General features: G+C 34.8%; 1 protein-coding gene across 1 annotated transcript; it reads right to left on the reverse strand.

Annotated features, from left to right (window-relative positions):
* Positions 1 to 7051: 7051 nt before the first annotated feature.
* On the reverse strand, positions 7052 to 9195 carry LOC111901222 (LIM domain-containing protein PLIM2c). Its single transcript, XM_023897102.3, has 5 exons — positions 9061 to 9195; positions 8109 to 8202; positions 7997 to 8019; positions 7666 to 7755; positions 7052 to 7473 (listed from the first exon to the last, which is right to left on the reverse strand). The coding sequence occupies exons 1-5, from the start codon at positions 9193 to 9195 to the stop codon at positions 7213 to 7215; spliced, it is 603 nt and encodes a 200-aa protein (XP_023752870.1). The 3' UTR covers positions 7052 to 7212.
* Between the last annotated feature and the right edge of the window lie 14356 nt (positions 9196 to 23551).

The following is a 23551-nucleotide window of genomic DNA, read 5'->3' on the forward strand; positions in this document are numbered from 1 at the left end:
ACCTGTAATGTAATCGTTTTTTGAAATTATAAGGGGAAGGTAGAAAACCTGCACGAAAGAACTAAAAGCAAACCCTTTCATCGGCTCCTTGTACATCCTCTGATTATCAAGTTCTTGTTTACTTATATTCTTCGATTGGAACCTCTGTTTATGTGCAAATTCAGATTCACAATAGAGGATTCGATTTATGTTCTTGCTACCAAGACACACACATATAGATAGAGAGGGATTATGATTGAGCATAGAATAAGGAGGCAAAGATTTATAAAGTTATGATTAATGTATTTGAGGAGAAGAAATCAAGTGAAAGAAATGTGGATTCGAGTGGACAAACATGTGTCGGCCGCGTCATGCTGATCGGACAACCACATTTTCTCTAAATGAGTGTGTGGCATAGTGGATATGTTATTCCAGATTAGAGGGACGAAATAAGTAGGTCAACTTCCAAATTATGCCCTAGAAAGCGAAAAAAAATAAGTTAAAGGGCCATTTAAACTAATTCGAGAACTTTTGTTACCTAACAGTGACATTAACCCTAAAAAAACAGTTTGGACATATCTGTCACACATAAGATTCATAACACAAAACCTAAAAGTATTAAATTAAAGGACATTCCATATAATTTATAAAAATAAGTGAAACATAAACTTGAAAGAAGATTAAACTATCGAAATACAAATAGGGGTATCAACCATTAAATAGAAACTCCATTCCTCCAAAAGGATAAACATCAACAATAAGTTAGAAGAAACCAACGACTGGTGCAATAAGACTGACACATGACAAGATTAATAAGAGTTTGCTCATATCGGGTTGCTAGAATGTTAGGATATTTGTCATAATTTTCTCTTCCTTTTGTGAAAAAAATCAATAAGATGATATAAACAATTGATTAGAAGTGTTTATAAGTTATATTGTTACAAACATATAGTCGCCTTGTCTTATGTCTCTACTCCTCGGTTTCAATTAGGCGTGTGAGGCTTGCTTTCTAAGATGCCTTCCTACATTTTTTTATGCGAGAATTTCATATATGTCATTTTTAAACATCAAAATAACATATTTGCCCAACTTAATTTCATAATATCATATTTACCCTTTATAAACCTTCAAAATATCATATTTGCCCAAATCTTTTTTTACAGTGTTTTTAATAGTTTATAATCACTTTTTATATCTTACAATCAATATAATTATTAAAAAATTTAACCATATTATCCCTATGTCTATAATAATGAAACATGCACTTCTATATTGTTTAAGTGTCGCTCTCTTGACAAACAAAATGATTCATCTTAAACCCTCTCCATGGAATATATGCATTGATTGCTTAGTTTTTGTTGTTGTTGAATATTATCATGATGTAGATGGAGAATATTTTAGAAATTACCATTGATATTTTGATGTTAAGGACATATATGATATTTTGATATTTAAGGACATATATGAAATTTTGATATTTAAGAAGTGCATATACGAACGACATTTTAAAATTTTAGGAAGGGTAAATATGATATCTAGAAATTAGGTTGAGCAAATATGATATTTTGATGTTTAATAATGGTATATACGATATTCTCCTTTTTTTATTAGTCGCTACTTCTCGATCTTAAATTACTAATTGTGCTTAAATGTTTAATGGATTACCATGGCCCAAATAACATGTACATACCTACAAGAGCTATTGAAAATCTAATGTTCGCAGCCATTGCTGCTCTTGCTAGCCCATGTTGCCCTCCCCGTGGGTCGGCCTTAGCCCCACTATGTAACGCCCGGTTCCTAAAATGTAATTAAATCAAAATTTATTCACTTCTACGTAGAAACTCGACGAGTTGGAGGCCCCAAACTCGTCGAGTAGGAAGATAATTGGACGCGGATTGTAAAGTCTACTCGACGAGTTGAGGAACCTCAACTCGACGAGTAGGCTGGCAGAAATGAAACCCTAACTTCAGGGTTTTGTACCATATTTAAGGACCTTAATGCCTCATTATGGCCTCCCTCATCGCCCCCTCAGTCCAGAAAAACCCTAATTCATGAGCTTGAGCCTTCTTGAGTGTGTAGGAGTGAAAAGAGAGTGATTCTTTGGTATTTTCTTGAAGGAGTTGAAGTTGGAGATGCTTGGTTGAAGGAAGAAGCTTTGGATCCTGGGATTTCTCTATTAAGGAAGCCATATTAAGGTATAAACTTTATACATTGACTATTCATTTGCTAGATCTCTTCATGGAGGATTTTAGGGCTTTTAGTAGCTTGTTTTGAAACTACTCTTGGATTTGAGCATGCTTTGAGGTCATGACTTCAGATCTAGACGTTCGTGGCCTCATGAGGCTGAAAGTTGCCAACTTTATCAAGTCTTGGCCTTTCCCCATGTCCCATACCTCTTTTGGGGCTTAGTTTTGGTGTTTTTAGTTTTTTGACACCATGCATCGACGTAAAGTTAGCAACTTTATGTGATATTCCAGCCTTAGGGGACCATATCTATGGTTTGGAAGTGTTGGACTCAATGGAAAGTTACTAAATGGATTAAGACTAAGGGGAATCGACGAGCTGTTCATCCAACTCGGTGAGTTGGATCGTGGTCCCCTATCTTTCAGATTTCTGAGTAACTCGACGAGTCTAGAAGATGACTCAGTGAGTTGGCCAAGGTTTTCTGAGTTTTGAAGAATGAAGAAATCGATGAGTTCAATGAAGAACTCGACGAGTTGTATGGAAAAGTCCCGATCCTGTTATAGGAAAGAACTCGGCGAGTTAGAGGAGAACTCAATGAGTTGGAACGCGATTTCGGGGTTTTATGATTTTGGAACTCAGCGAGTTGAGTCAACCCAGGATGTTGACTTTGACGTTGACTTTGACCAAGGTTGATCCTTGGATGGTTATGAAGTACAAAATGGATTCTAGAGAGTAGTCCCATGTAAGGGTTTGGGCCCAATTTGGAAAATTGGACCATTAATGGGCTTTCATGGATTATATAGTATGGACCTCGATGGATCGGGGGTGAAACAATCATTTTACCCCAAGTAAGGGTTTTGGATCATGGTTTGAGACCCAATTGCTAATTGGGTAATGTTTTGGGTATTGATAGTGTAACACCCCTTTCTTCCTGGATCCCCAAGACCAAAAGTAAGGGCGTTTCGGTTTTTTATGGGCAATGGGTTTTATTCGGAAAGGCTTCGGGTCAGGGAGTGTTGCTAGAAGCGTAGGGCTTCTCGCCACCTTTTCGTGGATATAAAGTCCGACGGAAACGAACTTAGAATAAAAGAGTAATGACACTTTGAAGATAGTGTCAATATTGGTCCCTTAATGGAAAAAGTTGTCAAAGGAAAGCCATGCATGCATTTGGGACACGCGTGGGTACGCCCAACGTAGGCTGGGTTACGCCCAACGTAATGGAGTAAATGAAACGCGGAGTTCCTCGACGTACGCCCAATGTACGTCCAGTGCCCAGAAACCCTAATTTTAGGGCCAACCACTATATAAGGAGCATTATGGTTCCAACCCTAGCCTCCATATCTGCCCTCTCACCCTCAGAAACCCTAAGTAGCTGTTCTTCTTCCATTGTTGTGGATATTTGACCTTGGGGAGCTTGGTTTAGCAAAGGAGAGCCTAGAAGAAGAAAGAAGAAGTTGTCAAAGAAGGAGTTGGGTGGCTAGAGCTCGTAGATCTGGAAAGGCCTCATCTTCTGGAGCCCTTTTGAGGTATAAAGTCTCTTGCTTGACCTCTATTTTGTGTAGATCTTGGTGTTATGAAGTTTTGACACCATTTCTTGTCCCAAAAACCCCAAAGTGATGCATGATGCAAGTTGGTTGAGATTAGCTGTCCTTTCAGACCTTAGGAGAGGGTTTGAGTGAGAAAAATGAGGTCCCAATGGCTTTGGTTGTCTAATGTGTGATGTAGGTAGGTCTTAATGGATTAAGACCTTGAGTTAAGAGCTTTATGGACGTCCCAAGTAATAAAGTTTGAGACTTTATGAATCCTAGGCATATTTGGTCGATGGATCTGAAGTTTGGGCTTAAGAGCTTAAGCCATTAAGAACTTATGAGGAATTTCAGTTCAGCGAGATTACGCCCCACATAAATTGATGTACACCCAGCGTAGTGGGTAAGTGTCCTGTTTCCATTCCGCGAGAATCGAAGTGCGCCCAGCGTACCAAGAGGGGTATGCCCAACGTACTCCCTCTGTTGGGTTTTCAATCTTGGGCCTTAAGTGATTGGGCTGTTTATGGGCTAGTTGGGCTTGGGCCATGACTGAAACTTATGGATGGAGTAATTTAAACCCAATAATTATTATGGAAATTGGATCTAGGCCCATTTGGTGAGGTGGGCCCAATTTAATAAATTGGGCCAATATTGGGCTTTGCATTAGGATTTGGCTTTGGGTCTTGGCCCAATAAGAGGATGATGGAATTAATGAGTGTTGTGGGCCCTTGGCCTAGAAAGCCATGATGGTTTCTAATGTGATGGTTTTCATATGATAGTTGGGATTTCCTGCGAGTCAGCAGTAAGAGATTTGCAGGATTCTGGCAGTTGCAAGGTGAGTTTTCCTCACTGTACTCAAGGGTCTAAGGCACCAAGGCCGACCCTTTGAATTGTTATTAGAGCCTGTTATGTTATGTGATGATATGCTTGCTAGTATCCTGGTAGATGAGATAGTGGTATGAGAATATGCCTTGTTAGCTTAGTATCCTAGAGAAATGGATAGTTGTATGATGGCTAGTTCTGTTGGATCAGCGCCCTGGTAGTTGGGTAGTGATTATTTATAGACCGGTAGTTGGTCTTGCACTATGTACGCTGGTAGGAGGTTACCTGCGGGTTATGTATGTTGAGCAGTAGCAGAGGTTATTCCATCTCGGTAGGATGATAGGGCCCTAGTGTGTTGGTTATGTAGAATGTTTTATGGATGCCTGTTATGTGTGCATGTCTGCTAGTGTAGATTGGAATTCCAACCCGATGGTTGTGGGCCAGGAGTATTCCATCCAGGTAGGATGATTGGACTCATAGTAGTTTGGCATTCCAACCCGATGGTTGAGGGGCCTGGGGTATTCCATCCCGAGGGATGATTGGACCCATAGTAGTAGTAGTAGTAGTTACTGTATGTATAGGAAGTGGGGCATTCCAACCCGATGGTTGTGGGCCAGGAGTATTCCATCCCGGTAGGATGATTGGACTCATAGTATGTTGGCATCCCAACCCGATGGTTGAGGGGCCTGGGGCATTCCATCCTAAGGGATGATTGGACCCATAGTAGCTATTGTTGTACGTATAGGTGTTTGGGCATTCCAACCCGATGGTTGTGGGCCGAGAGTATTCCATCCCGGTAGGATGATTGGACTTGTGTTATGTAGGCATTCCAACCCGATGGTTGAGGGTCGGGGGTATTCCAACCGGAAGGTTGACTGGACCCGAAGTATGTTGTTCTTTGCTGTATGCGTATGTTTATGTGTGTATGGCTACTTTGGGGGAACTCACTAAGCTTTCGGGCTTACAGTTGTGGTTATTGTTTCAGGTGCTTCAGGAGATCGTTGCAAGCCGAATGTGTGATCGTACCGCTCCTCATGTTTATGCTTTATGTGATATGGTTCTGGGGAAATACTCTGATGTTTAAACTATTTTGAAAACAAGATGTACGATCGTAACGGTTTTTGAATGAAATAAAATGTTTTAATTTGGTTGAAATTTTTGGTCGTTACAGATAGCTCGAGGAGTTGCCAAGGCAACAACTAAGGAACTCTTGCAGTGGACTTTAACAGTATGAGGTGAGTTACCTTCCAATAGAAGTGGGTCGAAGGCACTAATGCCGACCCACTAATAGCTGATTATAGTTGAGATGATTGTCTTTGTGATAATTGTCTGGTATGCCACTATCTGTTATGCTTTATGTGCTAGTATGTTGTGATATTATGTGGTAGTGGTAGGAAGGGTAGGATAGACCCTGTTACCAGTCGAAAGGACTGAAGGGGTAGGCCAACACCCAGATATTCTAGGCAGTATGTGACATGTATATATGCTAGAATGTTATGTGGTAGTGGTAGGGGGTGAAATAGTCCCCGGTTACCGGTTGAAAGAGACCAAAGGGGTATGCCAACACCCAGGTATGCTAGGCAGTTACTGGTTGATAGAGACCGAAGGGTAGACCAGCACCCAAGTATGCTAGGCAATTACTATTTGAAAGAGACCAAAGGGGTAGACTAGCACCCAAATATGCTAGGCATTATGTAATTGTATGGTATGTGGTATGATGGGGGAACTCACTAAGCTTTGTGCTTACGGTTTTCAGTTTTGGTTTCAAGTACTTCTTCTTCGAAGGGAAATGAGTCGGCATGACTACAACGCATCACACCACTATTTTCCGCACTATGATGTTCTTGGGATTTGTACTCTGACATTATTATGACTTGTTTTGAGACATGACTTATGGGTTTTTATGATATGGGATAACTCAATGATGTTTTTAATAATCTGTTTTATTAAATTAAAAATGAATTTTTTGGTTTTGGATTTCGGGATGTTACACGCTACTAATGGTGTGTAGTGTTCCCCTACGGAGCCGCTGCTCCACCTCACCACCCCACATCATAAGGAATGACCATAACACATCACAAACTCTTCAAATATAAGCAAATTACACTAGCCATACACCACACAACTACCCAAATAACCGTAGCCAAAATGTTCTTTGAACTTATGCCTAGAATAACCACAAAATGTAGTCAAAATGGTTGGTTAATTATACCACGATAACGATACCTAGGAATGACCTACTAAATATCTTTAACCTAGAATCATCCCATGTGATAATTTAGCATATCATAACCTTTAAATAAATTATTTAGCATGCAAACACAATTATAATGTGTTACAACATGCACGAAACATCTTACAACATGATTTACAACCTATCTATGTTTACCCTATATCTACAGATAGTAATCATCTCCATATGAAATATTTAAAAGGAATGAGACATGCACAATCTTACATATAATTTGAAAATTTATGAGTATACTAAAAAGATATATACAAGAAGTACATTTTTTTTGTAGTGACAATCGATCATTTTCTTACCTCTCACAAAACCATGTGTTTCTCATCATCCCTAATTTGAATGTAAAGTAAATAAATAAGAGTTTAAATCTTTTGTAATCATTTTGAGATTTTATAATTTAATTTATTCCTAATTTGATTCATTTTCTTTTGACAGTTAAGACGTTCACTTTTCATTTTACTCCTGTTCTTCTTCCGGTGCTCCCTCTTTTTCCTCTTTTTCCTCTGTTGCCTCTTCGCCACCTTCTTTTGATGTTGTAGCTTTCTTCACCGCTTCTTTGAGGTGAGAATAACTTCCCTTCTCTTTAAAAAGCTGTGAGAAATGTGGTTTGCAGAATAGATTTCCGTCTAAAGCCGCATAATTTGATGGAGTAAGAAAGCAACCTCCTCGAGTGCATCGGAAACATGCTTTATGATAAAACTCACCTTCCACAGTTACCTAAACAGTATATATCTATCTATTAGTGTAATAATAATAATAATAATAATAATAATAATAATAATAATAATAATAATAATGGTTGTTAATAGGAAATAAGTGGATTTAAAGTATAATTCAAATCCTGTTTAAAATGACTTCAAATATAGAGAATATTATGTTTAAAGAAAAGTATAACAAAGAGGCACAAACCTTTTCCAGTGGATACACAGTTTTCTTACAAGCTGCACATTTATCTTGGGTTCCAGAAAACAAGGCAGAAAATTTATTTGGGGCTTTTCCCTGTAAACAAATTAATTCACGAACATAAGTTTATCTCTTTAATTTAAATTTTAAAAGATGCACAAAGTTTGGTCCTTATCTTTGAAGGCCCAGTTTAAATCTGACATTATATGGTTGAAAATTGGACTAATATTGAGCATATTGGGCTTGGTAAGAATGGATTCGGGTCTAAGTATATTGTGCACCTTTTCCATAACCAAAAAAAAATATATATTTTTAAAAAATTGTTAATATTACGTACCGTATCACTCGGTTTATTCGCAGCTGTTCATCATAATTCATGATAATAATAATAAATTAAGTTAGAAAAAATAAAAATAAATAATTATATGAAGAAAAAAAATGGAACTTACGTGTGACTTTAGGAAGACCTCCTCTCTCCTTGAACTTTTGCTCAAAATGTGGTTTGCAAAATAGAACTCCTTCCAATGAGGAATAAGTGCTTATCTAATAAACACAATAATTTCATTACATGCATACATTATACAGACACAAATACATCATATAAGCCATTTATCAATTTAATGCATACCACAACTTAATTTCGCTATTATAGTATAAAATACACACTAAAATATGTATAAATCAATGGCACAGTTCTAAAAAAAAGTATTATAGTTTGTTTTTTGTAACTAACCACCCAAATTGTTTTAACCACTTAATGAATTGCAAAATACAATTAGTTATTTTTTAAGTTCATTTGAAAAAAAATCAATCATTTAATGGTTAAATTATAAAAAAATATATTAGAATGGTTAAACCATACAAATTCCGAACTATAATGATTTTATAGAATTCAGGAGTAATTTTTGAAAAAAAAAAACAATAAACTCGCAAGTTAAACCAAACAAAAACTGACTTATGTGGTTAAACCAAAATAAAATCAAAGAATAATAATTTTTATATGAAATTTGGCATATAGATCAATTTGATAATTAGTATTACAGTCATAATTTTGAATAACAATTTGATATGTTAGATAAATCATGTCGGGTTTCCCGCTACGACTTCTATTCACTTGATTTAAAATAAATAATTTATATTGATAAATCGTTAATGGTATTTTTAGCTACAAATAAAAGTGGAATCATAAATTCAAGATTGAACCTTATGATGAATTCCATAGAAAGAAGTTTTTCTACTTCTTTGTTTCAAATCCTACCATGCATTTTCGGAATTATGAATCTTATTAATTTAACAGAACATGAGAGATCAAATCCATTAACAAATTGTATGTATTTGTCATTCATACAAACGAATAATCAAGAGTTAATTAAGAAACAAAAGAATTAATAAATTAAATACCGTAAGTTTGCCGTTACATTGGCTGCATGTGAAGCATGTTTTATGATAATTGATTCCATCAGCTGATATCATTTCAAGAAAATAAACAGTTTTCTCACAGACTTTGCATTTTTCTAAAGTCCCTGTGAATGCCATTTCTTTCTTCTTTATCTGTTCTTTAAATCTGAATCTAAAACTATTCTCTAATAATATGAAATTGAATAAGTAATTTTAACAAGAGAAAAAAGGGAAGGTGGGGAAACATCCATCTTTTCAAGGACTTAATTTAGTGTTGAAATGCATTTCCTTTCCTAATAAAATGTCCGACTTAAGAATTTTGAGTTCAATGGTGTTATTGGTGGACAACGTTGTATTGGATTTGAGAGAAATTAGGAAAGTATTTATGAAAGGAGTGCACATTTAGATATTTTAAATTATATAAAACTAATTTTATCGAGATATTAGAAAGAAACAACATTGTTTAAGTCTTTAAGAGAAATCAAATACCATTGTATCTTTTATTTATATTTATTTTTTCCATCCGTCATATTAAAACAAGTGTTAAAATTAATAAAATTTACCAAATTACCCTTGTTCCTTTCATCAATATTACTGCCACCACCACCACCACCACCTCCACCATCACCATCTCCAGCACCTCCGCTACCGCTCACCTCCGTCACCACCACCGCATCCTGTAACACCATTATCGCCACCAACACCACCACTGCCACCGCCGCTAGTGTTGTCGTAACCACCACCACTGCCACCGCCGCTACCAACACCGTCACCATCGCCACCACTATCGTCGACACCATCACCGCCACCACCACAATCACCACCATTGCCACCATTACCCACTACCACCACAACCACCACCGCCACCATCGCCACCGATATCATCGCCGCCACCACCTACCGCCACCAACACCACCACCTACCACCACTGCCACCTATGCCACCGCCCACCACCGACATCACTACTCACCTACACCACCACCACCACCACTGCCAATACTACCACTGCCACCACCACTTACCTCACCCATCACCACCTAACATCATCGCAACCACCACCCAACAAAAACCGCTACCTACCATTACTAACATCGTCGCTACCCGCCATGACCGCCACCACCACCGCCGCCACTATCAAAACCACGACCCACAACCACCACTACTACCGCCTCTACCACCTACCATTACCGCCACTACCACCACCACCAACATCCACGACAACCGCCATCACAATCACCACCACTCACCACCTCCACTACCACCCACACCATCACCACCACCACCACCAACATTTTCTCTTTTTTATAATTTATATAATATATCCTTACATACAACTTATAAAACAAAGTGATGTTAAGCAAAAAACAATAAGCGCGGTTACGTCATTTTACATCATTCAAATTTTATTTTCTGCCAACCAAACATAATTTGGAATTGAATTCAATATTCATGTCCCCCCAACCAAACAGAATATGAAATTGGATTCTAATTCATGATAGATTCTAATTCGTACATAAATAATAAGTGAATCAAACGTCACCTTAGTTCTAAAGTAGCAGTCATAAGCACACTAACATTTCTCCTTTTTAATGAAACAATCTATTGTTTTCTTTAATTTAAATGTTGAAAACCACCAAGAACACTACAAACAATATATATATATATATATATATATATATATATATATATATATATATATATATATATATATATATATATAAAAGATCATTTAATGAAGCATTATGCGTGTGTTTTAAAAAAGTAAACAAAAAGAATCCAAAATATATAAGGTCATTGATAAGATTACTCTGATATAAGGCTTGAAAGAACATTTTGGAAAAAATCTAAGAGTTTTTGTGAAAATAAAAATAAGTTTAGGTTTAACCATAAAGAATGGGTGATCAACCATTTTTAGTGCTAAAACATTTCATTTAACCTCCATAACTTTACATTTAATCGAATTGATGGATACCTAATGATGTTTTGAGCCAATGAGGTCCAATTCAACTGGGCGGAGAAACACTTCAGTTTTCCCCTTCCAAGGGTTTTTGGAGAATGGTGTCGAGTTCTATCCAAAGCAGTGAAGCCCCTTAATCGAAAACTGGGTTGCTAAGGATGTTGTTATCTTTTCGGGGAGAGATCGGACATGGGTTCATTGGATATTATGACATACTGCCCTATCGGATGTCATTGTTCGCTGCACCAAACCGCTGTTTAAAAAAATGATGTTTTGAATATAGATGAATCTATGGGTGGTTCATCAACTATAGGGTATATAATTCACTAATTTAATCTTTATATATCATAATTTGACTAATTAGATAAATAATTTCACTAGATTAGTAATAATTTTATTTGGATTTCAATTAGTGAAATTAATCTATATGATTAGTGATTAGTGAACCAAATGACTGATTCAATAAGCATTTAAGAAAGAAGAAGACTACTTGATTTAAACATTAGATGTTGATGCTTGAAAACGATTTGGATTTTAATTACTTCATAAGTTTAAAATTTTCACCAAGTTTCAAGCCCTCCCTCTCATTTCATTTCTAGGCGGAAACCATTATTATGAGAAAGGAAGAGGGCTTTAAAAATTGAAGACTTCAAAACTTTCATTATTTGGCAAGAATAACACTTCATTTCATTATTCTTGCAAACTAAACTCAAGCTATATTTTTCTAAGATTTCAAGTCCTTAAGTTAATAGTTTGACACCAAACAATAAATACCCTTACAAATAAGGTCCACCACAAGTTATGAACGTTAAGGTCCCGTTTGATAGTTTCTGTCTGGAAAAGTATTGTATGGTAAAGTGCTGTCTGAGAAAATTTTCTAATTGGGAAAAAACCATGTTGTTTGATTGTACATCTGATTGACTGTGCTGAATGATGAAAAATGACTCGGTTTATGTCCGATAGTGGTAGGATGGATGTGATTTTTTAAAATAAATTAGGATGGTGGTGGTGTTGTCAAAAAAAGAAAAGAATTAATCCAATAAAAATGAAATAAAAAATGAAATAAAAGAAATTAATAATCCAATAAGGTAGTATTTATTAATATATAAATATTATATATTATAAATAATATTTATGAATATATAATAATCCAATAAAAAGAATTAATCCAAAAAAATTATTTAAAAGAAATTAATATTCCAATAAAATAATAATTATTAATACATAAATATTATATATTAAAATAATATTTCTTAATATAAAATAATACATTAAAAAAATAATAATTCAATAAAAAATAAATTTAAAAAAATTAATAATCCAAGAAAGAAAGAAAGATGCGGGGTTTGGTGCATAATTGTCTTTGTAGTCCATCCAGCTAGAAATATATGATTTTGGGGCTTTCTGGGAAAGACATATCTTACCGGGAAAGACCCATTTTTTTATGCAAATCAAACAGTCTTTCCGGTCCATTCAGCAAGAAAGATCTGTTTGGACCTGGAAAGATGCGTATCAAATGAGCCTAAGTCCAAGTTACAAACCTCATCTCATATGAGGTTTGATGACAGAAGTGGTGTTTGTTTTGGAAGTTATAAAACATCTTTAGTCTTTTTCCGTATTTGTGGCAGAAGACGTGAACCAAAAGTATTTTTTTATGCCTTCATACAAGAAGTGATAAAGAAGTATTTTTGAGTTCTTTTGTCTTCCAGAAAAAAAATAGTCTTTTTGGTAAACATTTACCCACCCGCAAATGTAAGTGCCCATAAAGTCTTTTTGCCAAAAAACAAACGAGCCCAGAGTGCACGGTAACTAAGTAGAGTGAAGGTGGGTCCTAAGACCCACCTATTTTTTCTAAAGATAGTATAAAGTATGAATGAAAAAATATAACCACTTCCCTTATAGCTTTTAAATGACCTACCTTAAAAACTTTGTCAGAAAGAAAATAGATCAAAATATATGAAACCCATAGTTTATATTTTAATCCACTTAAAATAGCTTAATGTTTCAATCCACTTAAACTTTAATCATTAGGTAATAGCCCAATCTATTTAAAATAAAAAAAATAGCGTGATCGAAATTTGAAACATTGTTTAGCCTAAGGCGTGATCAAAATCTCTAAAGCATCATACATTGTTGCCCTGCTGATTACTCCCACCGGCGACCGGTTCCTCCCTACGTTGTCCGCCATCCGGGAGGGCGGGGAGTGTTTTTCAGTAAATCCATATTTAGGCTATGTTTGGCGTACTAGTTGAAAAGCTAGATGATAGCTGAAAAGCTAGCTGATAGCTGAAAAACTAGCTGATAAAAAATAACTTTTGGTAAAACTAGCTGAAAAGCTAGCTGAAATATATCAAATTATATAAAAGGACATTTAAGAATATGTGTTTCTATAATTAATTAAGGGGTGTATTTGGAAAATTTTAAAAAAGCTCTTAAAAAGCTAGTCTAAGTAGCTTTTCAAAAAGCTAGCTTATAAGCTACTTTTTGGCTTACCAAACATGACAACATAAAAAGCTCAAAAAATAAACTAACTTATCAGCTAGCTAGCTATGGCGCGTCAAACATAACCTTAATTGGGTTTATGTTTGTATATACCTGTACAAACCCGTAGATAATGTAGTTTCCCCAATTACCCAAATTAGCTAGATTGGTAGGATTTCTAAACCGTTTATTTTTTTTAGAGGATACGATATCCAAAACCATTTAACTGCCTTCTTTTTCAACTTTATTCAGTGGAAACACTCAAAATTCAAATTAACTCTATGAGGTATATAAGTTAAAAATGGCTTTTGTGGTCTCAACCAATTGATATGTCGTGTTGTATAGGGTTGTATGATATTGCTACAGTAATGGTCGAGATCGGAGGATATCATTAAAAATTAAACCTAAAATTTAGACTTTTTTTGGCAAGTGATTCAAGTCCGTTTCATTAAAGTGATAGGATTATCTTAGAATAGGATAATAACAGTCTTTTTTTATATAAAACTTGAACCAGGTATCTAAAAGTATATTTAATTTTTAATAATCTATCGAAAGTTGTCACTTGTCACATGTATATTTAATTTTTAATAATCTATCGAATACTGATGGTTACATGTGATGTAATGTTTAATGTTTACAATTAGCCCCTGGTTCGGTGGGTGTTAACCATTGGCACATCCACTGCGGGTTTTGGCTCCGCCCCTTGTCCTCTCGATCATACCTTGTGCTACCATAAAGTTTTATTTTGGTTTTTATTAATTTTATATCAAATTAAATAGTGAACATGCACTACAATGATTGATTAGACATATTTTAGACATGTTTAAACACATGACAAAATTATAGGCCGGGGTACACTTTTCAAAAATTCATGTAAAAGTTTGTCATGATAAATTACTTCTACATCTTTATATTTTCAACTTTCTACGAATTTGCTAAAGCTACATACTTGATGTGTATCTATTATAATAAATGAAAGTTTTTTTTGCCATATGCCATATTCTCCTTCATTTGGACATATGATATTTTCTAGAATTTTTAGATTTTTTATTTTTCACTTGTCATTTTATTGTATTTTTCATTTTATTAAATTAAAATTTCACATTTAATATGTAAGGTAATATATATATAAAATATTTATTAGAAAGTGTTATATATATATATATATATATATATATATATATATATATATATATATATATATATATAATGCATTTAATACATTAAAGCTAGCCCTGTCGAAAATACCCGATAACCGAATTACCCGCCCGATTTTTTCGGGTATCGGGTAAATTTTTCCGGGTAATCGGGTTACCCGATTTTTTTTCAGGTCGGGTAAAGGGTACATTTTTTCGGTTTTGGGTATACCCGAATTACCCAAATTATTTAAAAAATTCCTTTTTTTTTTTTTTTTGTAGAGGGTACATTTTTTGATCACGTTTAAACTAACTATCATTATTGTAAAATATAAATATATTTATTATAACAATATGACACTAACAATATTAAAAATAATTTTATATATCATCACGTTCTTTAAAACTTAACTGTTTTCTAGATTATAGTTTTTATTGCAACTAACAAACTCATTATCTTGACAAAACTTCAGAACATGACAAAACTTATGGCTACATTTAGCTTAAACATTTTAAACTTTTAAATTAAGATCTTTAGGTATTTGTTTTTTTAACATCTTATTAGATTAGATTAAGTTGTTAAAAAATTACTTGATATCTCATGTATTATTGACTAAAAAGTTTTAATGTTCAAAGCTTGAATAACTTCGTTTATGTCTCGTTTGTTTATATAAACAAGACTAATAAAATACGACGTATTTATTTTATTAAATTTATTTTCAGGTGAAATTCAAAAAAAAAATTATATATTTCGGGTAATAACCGAATTACCCAAACCCGAATTACCCGAAATTAGTTTGGGTAGGGTAACGGGTAATTTTTCTAACATGAAAAACCCGAATTACCCGAAACCCGAAAAAATTACCCGTTCAACACCCCTAATTAAGTCTCATTAATTTTAATAATTCAAAATTTTTCTTATTTTTTTTATAAATTAAAATTTTTCAAATTGTAAAATTTTATATTTATTTTGTTTAAATAAATTCATGTAATATATGGTGTGACACCTAATTTTATAATAATTATATATAAATCTAAGATGTGTACACTTATAAAGTTGAGGTTGATGGAGGGCGTGACTGGGGTAAGGGCCGTACCATGAATGGAGTGACTCCGTTGATGGAGTGGCACCGCCAATTGAGTGACAATGTGGGCTGTCTAACCCGCCAATTACGTATCTTTTATACATGCTTATAAATTTATTTATTTATATTTTTTTTCATATTTGTCAATACCATGAAGAAAAAATGCGTACAATGAACAATCTCTTTTTTTATTGTTGTAAATAGGAAAACCGACAATTTAAACAAATAAAAGTTACATAGTTTTCATTACTTTTAGTCAATTTGATTGTGATCTTTCAAAGTTGTACTCCATATTTTAGAAACCACTATATTACTTTTGTGTGTATTAAAACTAGTTAATTTATGTTTATGCGTATGGGATTTCAAACTTTTGCATCATATTCCCCTCTTTTTTTTTTTTTTTTCTTCATGTTATAGTTGTCACCCAACTGATCTCTACAAAAACTAATTATGTAGATGTGGTGAATGCACATATAAGAATCAAGACATACATTTTATTTTGATGATAGGTTCCGTTTCGTTTGTTTAATGTACTTGAATTGGAATGATTTTGCATCTGTAAAACTGGACCAATGCTAATTAAATTATAAAACACTTTGTTTTTTTTTATAACATCCTACTTCCATTTTAATTGGGTCAAATGTAAGAAAAAAACCATATACTTTGATTTTGTTATTTCGCATGAAATAGTAATATTAAGCCATGTATAATTTTGAAAAAACATCCCTTGTGCTTTCCAAAAATATGGTATACATTCCCTAAGTTTAAAAAACCTCTAGATGGTTTCTATGGTTTCAAAGCTTTTAATAAATGGTCATTTTTGCTAATCTGTTAGGTTTTGGCCATTAACTATCATTTGATTAAAATATTCAGAGAACATTTCCATCATTTCACTACCATATGGATCATTTATGATGTTTTGTCTTATTTAATTTTCAAAGAGCCTCTCTCTCTCTCTCTCTATCTCTCTTTCTCTCTCTCTCTCTCTCCCTCTCCCTCCCCCTCTCTCCCTCTCTCTATCTCTCTCTCAAAAGAAAAAAAAAGTCAAACTTCAACCCCCATCTTCTTCTTCTTGTTCCTTAACTGCACCGTCGTGAATAATGTAATATCCCAAAACCATGTAACATTCAACCATTGTTTTCCAAAATATCATAACAAATCAGAGTATCCAAAACATCTCTCAAAATCATAAAAAAAATCTATAGGATGATGTGTACGATCAAGCATTCGCCTTCCCCCGATCATCTGAAGTACCTGAAACATTGAAATTCACAACTGTAAGTCAAATCTTAGTGAGTTCCCCCAAAATACTCCACACAATAATACAATAACAATTATAATACATGCATATAGGGTTTGTTGGCCCATTGCCTTAACCCAACTATCCAGGGTTTGTTGGCATATTGCCTCAACCCAACCATCCCAGGTTTGTTGGTATACCGTACAAAGCGGTACCACCTCAACCCAACCATCCGAGGTTTGTTGGCATCCCGCCTCAACCCAACCACCAATATGTCGACATATGTAATAAATAAACAATAATCAACAAATACAAGTAATCATACAGATCTACCAATCTAACAGGTAATCATACAATAATCAGCAAATACAGATCTACTAATCTACAAACCAGGCCACAATATACTAATCAAATTACCCCATTTTCCATAAAGTAAAACTTGATCAAAGTCAACGGTTAATGGTCAAAAAGTCAAAAGTCAACCATCATCTAGATTACGCCACGCGTAACAACTCTACGCCCTGCATAGAGCTACGACATGCGTAATTAAATTACGTCATGCATAATGCTCCTGATCCCAAAAAATTCTATTAAGCTCTTACTGCAGAAATCCAAACCCTCAAACTTTCAAATATGGACCTTTACAATGTCTTCATGGATAAATTTTCCAATTTTACCCATTAAGACACTCCCATCAAGCAAGATCTAAACTTTATGCACTACAATGACAAAAAATGCTAACACCGCATCCATGGCTTAAAGAACAAGCACCAAGGCACAACTTTCCAAGTCCAACAAGTCCCAAGAATGCTCCATATAGCTCAAAAGGTGCTGGAGTTGTCTCAACTCCCAAAACACAAGCTAAAGGGACAAAAAAGTGACAAATATGACAATTAACAAGATCTATGAAACCAATGAACAAGTTTGAAGATTTTTACTCACAATGGTCCAGAAATGAAGCAACCTTATTGGATTTGTACTTGAATCCTTCTTTCATGCACTTTACAAACACCTTGTGTAACGCTTGAATCTTGGTGAGTTCCCCTTTTAACCTTGCATATTTAAATTGTCCCATTTTGATCCTTGAGTTGTACGCGGGGTGTACGAGGCACGCTTAGCGTACAAGTGTTGAAGCGAGTACGCGGGGCGTACCTAGTGGTATGATTAGCGTACTCATGCGAGGGTGTGATCGGGGTCCCGGATGTGTACATGGGGAGTACACTATGTTTAGTGAAAATCCTAATTTTAGGGGTTGGCCATTATATAAGCATCTTTATGGACTTGGAACCCTAATTTCTCTAGCCTCCTTGTCCTCCTTACCCTACATTCGAACCCTAATTCCTCCTTCCGTGTTTTTGGAGCTAGAAGGCCATTTTGAGGTGTATCTTGGTGCTTTGAAAGAAGGTGTCCATTCTTGAAGCTTCATTGGTGGAATGAATGCTTATAGATCCATAATCTCATCATCTTTTGACACTTATTTGAGGTATAACGTCTTGAACTTGATGCTTATTAGCTTAGATCTCTTTTGGTTTGGGTATATGGACCTTTCTAGTCCCATTGATGATATCTTATGAGTTCATATCGTTTCTGAAGCTTAGAGTTGCTATTCTTGGTGTTATTTGGGTCATCGAGTCATAAAGTTGTCATTTTTGAGGTTGAAATCCATCTATGCATGATTTAGGGCTATTTTCATGGAAGTAGAATGTTATGTTTTGAGTTTGGGTTCATTGGAGGCATGCAAACTCACCAAGTCAGTGACTTTATGGGTCTAGACATTGTTCAGGGCTCAGATTTGTGGTTTGGACCTTTGGTATAAGAATTAAGTGATTAATGACAAAAGTGGCTTAATAGAGGAGTACGATGGGCGTACAAATCCGTACACACAACGTACAAGCCAGCAAGTGAGTACGCATTGCGTACAACTGAGTACGCCCTGCGTACTCAGTAAGAAGTGGGCTTCACATACTTGGGTGTTTGGGCCATTTCTTGGACCTTATCGCCTTGGGCCTTAGTAAGCCATCTGAAATTAGGCCTTTGGTCTAAGGATATGATTGGGCTTTAGGGTAAGGCCTATTAGAGGGGTTTGGGCCTAATTTGGAAAATTAGGCCATAAGTGGGCCACTAGTAGGCTTTGGGAGATTGTTTAGTGTTGGGCCTTTAATATTGTGGATTTAGGCCTTAGTCATGGATCAAATCAGACCAGGGGTAAAATGGTCATTTTACCCCAAGTATAGAGTATTGAATGTTGATTGAGATCCAAGTATTGATTGGATGTTATTTTGTACAGATAGCTCGAGGAGTCGCCAGGGCAGCAACTAGGGATTTCTTTATGTGAGATTCAACATTTGAGGTGAGTTTCCTCCCTGAGTTAGCGGGTCTAAGGCACCAATGTTGGCCCTTGTTGATATGTTAGGATGTTAGGCGTTTGTAAGACCCTTGCATGTGTTATGTGTTGCTATGTATACCGGACGGGGCTCGATGCTAGGCGAGTCATGAGGACTGGAACATATGCTATTATTATGATTTCTACATGTGTTAGCATGATTATATGATATTGATTGCATGTGTATAGCAGGCGAGGCCCAGTGACAGGCGAGGCCTTAGAATGACAAATCTGTATACCGAGCGGGGCTCGATGCCAGGCGGGGCTTGATGTCGGGCGAGGCCCGAGGTCGGGTGGGGGCCTATTATGTGATTTATTATGTATTGTATGGGGTAGTTTGGGGAACTCACTAAGCTTTGTGCTTACGGTTTTCAGTTTATGTTTCAGGTACTTCCGATTGCAAAGGGAAGAGCCCAGGTTGACTGCATCGCACACACCATTAGGATTCCGCATTTGATGTTTTACTCTTATTTTATGACATTTGATACATTGGTTTCGTTTGAGATGTTTGGATAATATTTTGAAATACTATTTTATCTATTTTCAAAATGAAATTTTAGGACCATTTTTTTGGGGATGTTACACCTTGTTCTTCAAGATTTAACTTTCCAATGGATAAATAAGCCCATAAAAGATGCCAAGGCTCAAAACAAGTAAGAGGATGCTAGGGTTTCTCAAGGAGTGATCTACGGTGATGGACGCTGGTCATGGGAGGGTTTCCTAGGAGTTAGAACCCTTAAATAGGGCTCAAAACCGAAATATTAGGGTTTTGATCTGCCGCTATTACGCCCTGCGTAACCTAAGTTACGCAATGTGTAGCCCGTTAGAAACGCGATCCACATTCAACAAGCTACACCCTGTGTAGCTTGACTACGCACTATGTAGCAACTACACCCATGCGTAGGACAAATCCGCCAACTTCCAATTCAACTTCAAACATCCATAACTTTCTTCGTTTAACTTCGTTTTCGACGTTCGTTATAAGCGTTATTTATATGTACAAAAAGGTATTAACGAGCACCACAATCCTATCTACTTATCTTTGGCTTAACACATGTCGAACCAAATCCATAATCCATGCAAGAAGCCTGATATATAACTTTTCCCATATTACCCTTTTCTTCGAAACGTAATTCTAGAGCTTTAAACACTTAACCAAACATTGTCATCACCCGATAGGGTCTAAGCTATATTCCCATGAAATCCAAGACCTTTACTCGATCCATTTACGGCCCGCTATCCTGATAAAAGAAATATCCAAAACTAGGTGTTACAACTCTCTCCTACTGGGTCTAAGCTCTGGTCCTGGCGTGAGCACTTGTGTCTCATGTCATGAGCTTAATTAAATTTGGAATTTTCATTTAATCACTTGTTACATTGTGGTCTCTCTATGGTCACGTCGTGACACCTGGTTTTACCTAAATACCATGCCTTTGACTCATTGAAACCTTAAACCGGTCCGTTCTAAAAACTGTGTGTTACATCCCAGATCAACACTTTATTTGGGAAGTTGTTAGTGTGTGTTTGTATGAGAGAGAGAGAGAGAGAGAAATGGTCCATGTAGTAATGAAATGACAGAAATGCCATTCGAATATTTTATTCAAATAATAGTTAACGGCCAAAAGCTGACGAAGTTATAAAAAATGACAGTTTGTTAAAAAATTTTAAACCACAAGGACCATTTGGAAGATATTTTAAACTTAGAGACTATATGCCAGTTTTTTGGAAAGCACAGGGGCCATTTATGATGTTTTTTCTATAATTTTTAAATAAACACCAAAAAATGGGGTTTCTAAGCATTTACGTATAAGTGTATAGCATGTTGATTTTTTTTGAATTTTTCTTATATATATATATATATATATATATATATATATATATATATATATATATATATATATATATATATATATATATATATATATATATATATATATATATATATATATGGCAAAGTGTATATACTCTTAAATGTATGTAAGCTTAGGTATCAAAACTCACCATACTACGTCGTTTTGTATTATATATGAATTGTAATCATCCAAACTACTTAAACTTCAATTACTAGGTTGATTTACTTCCAAGATTTTTATAAATTTCATAATTATCTTCCTCTTACATAATTATCATTTTCAACCACAATATATATAGTCTGATAAGTATTTGACAGAAAGATGTGATGTAAGAGGAATATAATAATGAATTTGCAAAAATCTTGAAAGTAAATCAAATTAAAGGTTAAAGTTTAAGAACATTATATACCTTTAAAGGTATATTCATTCCCCCCCCCCCCCCCCCCCACACACACACACACACACATATATATATATATACACACACACACACACACACACACACACACTAGGTGTGCACCCCCGCAAAGTGGCGGCGACAATTATTACAGTTTCGACGAATGTTTTTTTAGAAAATGTTATTTGACGGTTTCAATGACTACAAATTTTTTGGCCGGTACATTAGAAAAATTCAATGCCTAACCTTTGGACAAAGATCTTTGCCATAGCTGAGATAATGTAAATCGCTTTTCCACGTCGAGTCTTAAGAAGATGATTGAAATTAATTATAAAATAAAAATCCAAAATCGAAGCTTTTTCAGAGAATGTTTTGAAAGTTTCATGTTTGACAATTTATCTTGGACTATTTTCAATAGTACGGATGAGGAGAGAACTCATATCTCTTGGAGCTATGATAGATAGAAAGAAAAGGGCGGAACAAAAGAGAATGCTTTTTTGTCCAATTACCAGTAGTCGATTACACAATAAGCATAATGCATCTTATTTTGTCGTGTACTACTTAACAAACCGGTCATAAGTAAATTTGTTATCTAGAGGTAAAAACCACTCGAGATGGTTTGAAAACTGATTTTCATCAAGTCTAAACCACTTTAAATTGGGGCACAAATTTTCATATCCATACATTCTTTATTTTCTGCCATATGAATTTTATTGTGAAATATGTAGTTCGCTATATTGAATTTACACTTTCGACAACATAACCAACACAAATAAAAATTCTTTAAAAAACATATTTATCTATTTTAGGTTTTCACATAGGATATGAAAAATACTTTATGTAATGTTATGTGGAAAAGATGATCAATGTAAGCTAATAATTAACCATACGTGGAAATGATATAACATTTAGTAGCTGAACAACTCAGTCTTGCACCATGCACGATCTATATGAGATTTTCAAATTAACATTCAACAAAATACAAATTTTATAAATTAGGTGGTGAAATTTTACAGCTAAGTTGGACAAGGAAGTTTTCGTACACAAATGGTTAAATTATTTGAAATTAATAAAACATGAAAGTCATAAATAGAACCAACAAAGAAGATTAAAAATTAGGGTTGAAAATAGACTATAGTTTATTACCTCTCTATCGGTGGTAAAATCACAAGCAACTCCTGTATTCTTGACCAAAAATACAAAAACAAAGAAACCAAAACTCAAAACATGTCACTTTCTTCATTCATCATACACCTAAAAAGGAACCGTGAGAACTTGAAACGAACCAAGATATGAAAAAGTTGTGTGAGAATTATGAAAATTAATTTTTCTTATTTATAAAAAGAGATAAACCGAAATAAGTTTTGTGGGACACATATTCTTGATATTGAGCAACCTGAAAAAAAAAATAAGTTTTCAAAAAAATACATAGACTTAAATGTAACAACCAAGAATAATTAAAAGTGAGAAAAAAAGATCCTTGTTCTTGAGGAGCTTGAACCGACCAACCCATCAAAAAGTTGGATGGATGAATGACACTTAATAGCTCTCCAATAATACTTTGGAGAATATAATAGATAATATCTATTGTTTTAATCGTCATGCAGTTTATTAAAAATCCACTTCAAGTTTTCTTTAAAATTCATTCAAGAGAAGAGAATATGCCCACCATATACAAATCTAATATATACATTGATATATAGAAATTCAAGAATACAAATGCACAATTTTTTAATGTGTAGATATATGGAAAATCATGAATAAAAAAAATATTTAGTCATGATAGAAACAACTAATAGAAAATCAAGGATATAGAGACCCATCATGATGTGATAATCACACCACTAAAACCAAAAACACCCTTCGAAATCTACAAGAAATCATTCCTATGAAGTATCGATTTCAAAGATGAATAAAGAAAGAAAAATAAATTAAAAAACTAAAACCGAAGCTGAAATATGT

This window comes from Lactuca sativa, chromosome 6 (assembly GCF_002870075.4).
Source record: "Lactuca sativa cultivar Salinas chromosome 6, Lsat_Salinas_v11, whole genome shotgun sequence".
NCBI classification, from domain to species: domain Eukaryota; kingdom Viridiplantae; phylum Streptophyta; class Magnoliopsida; order Asterales; family Asteraceae; genus Lactuca; species Lactuca sativa.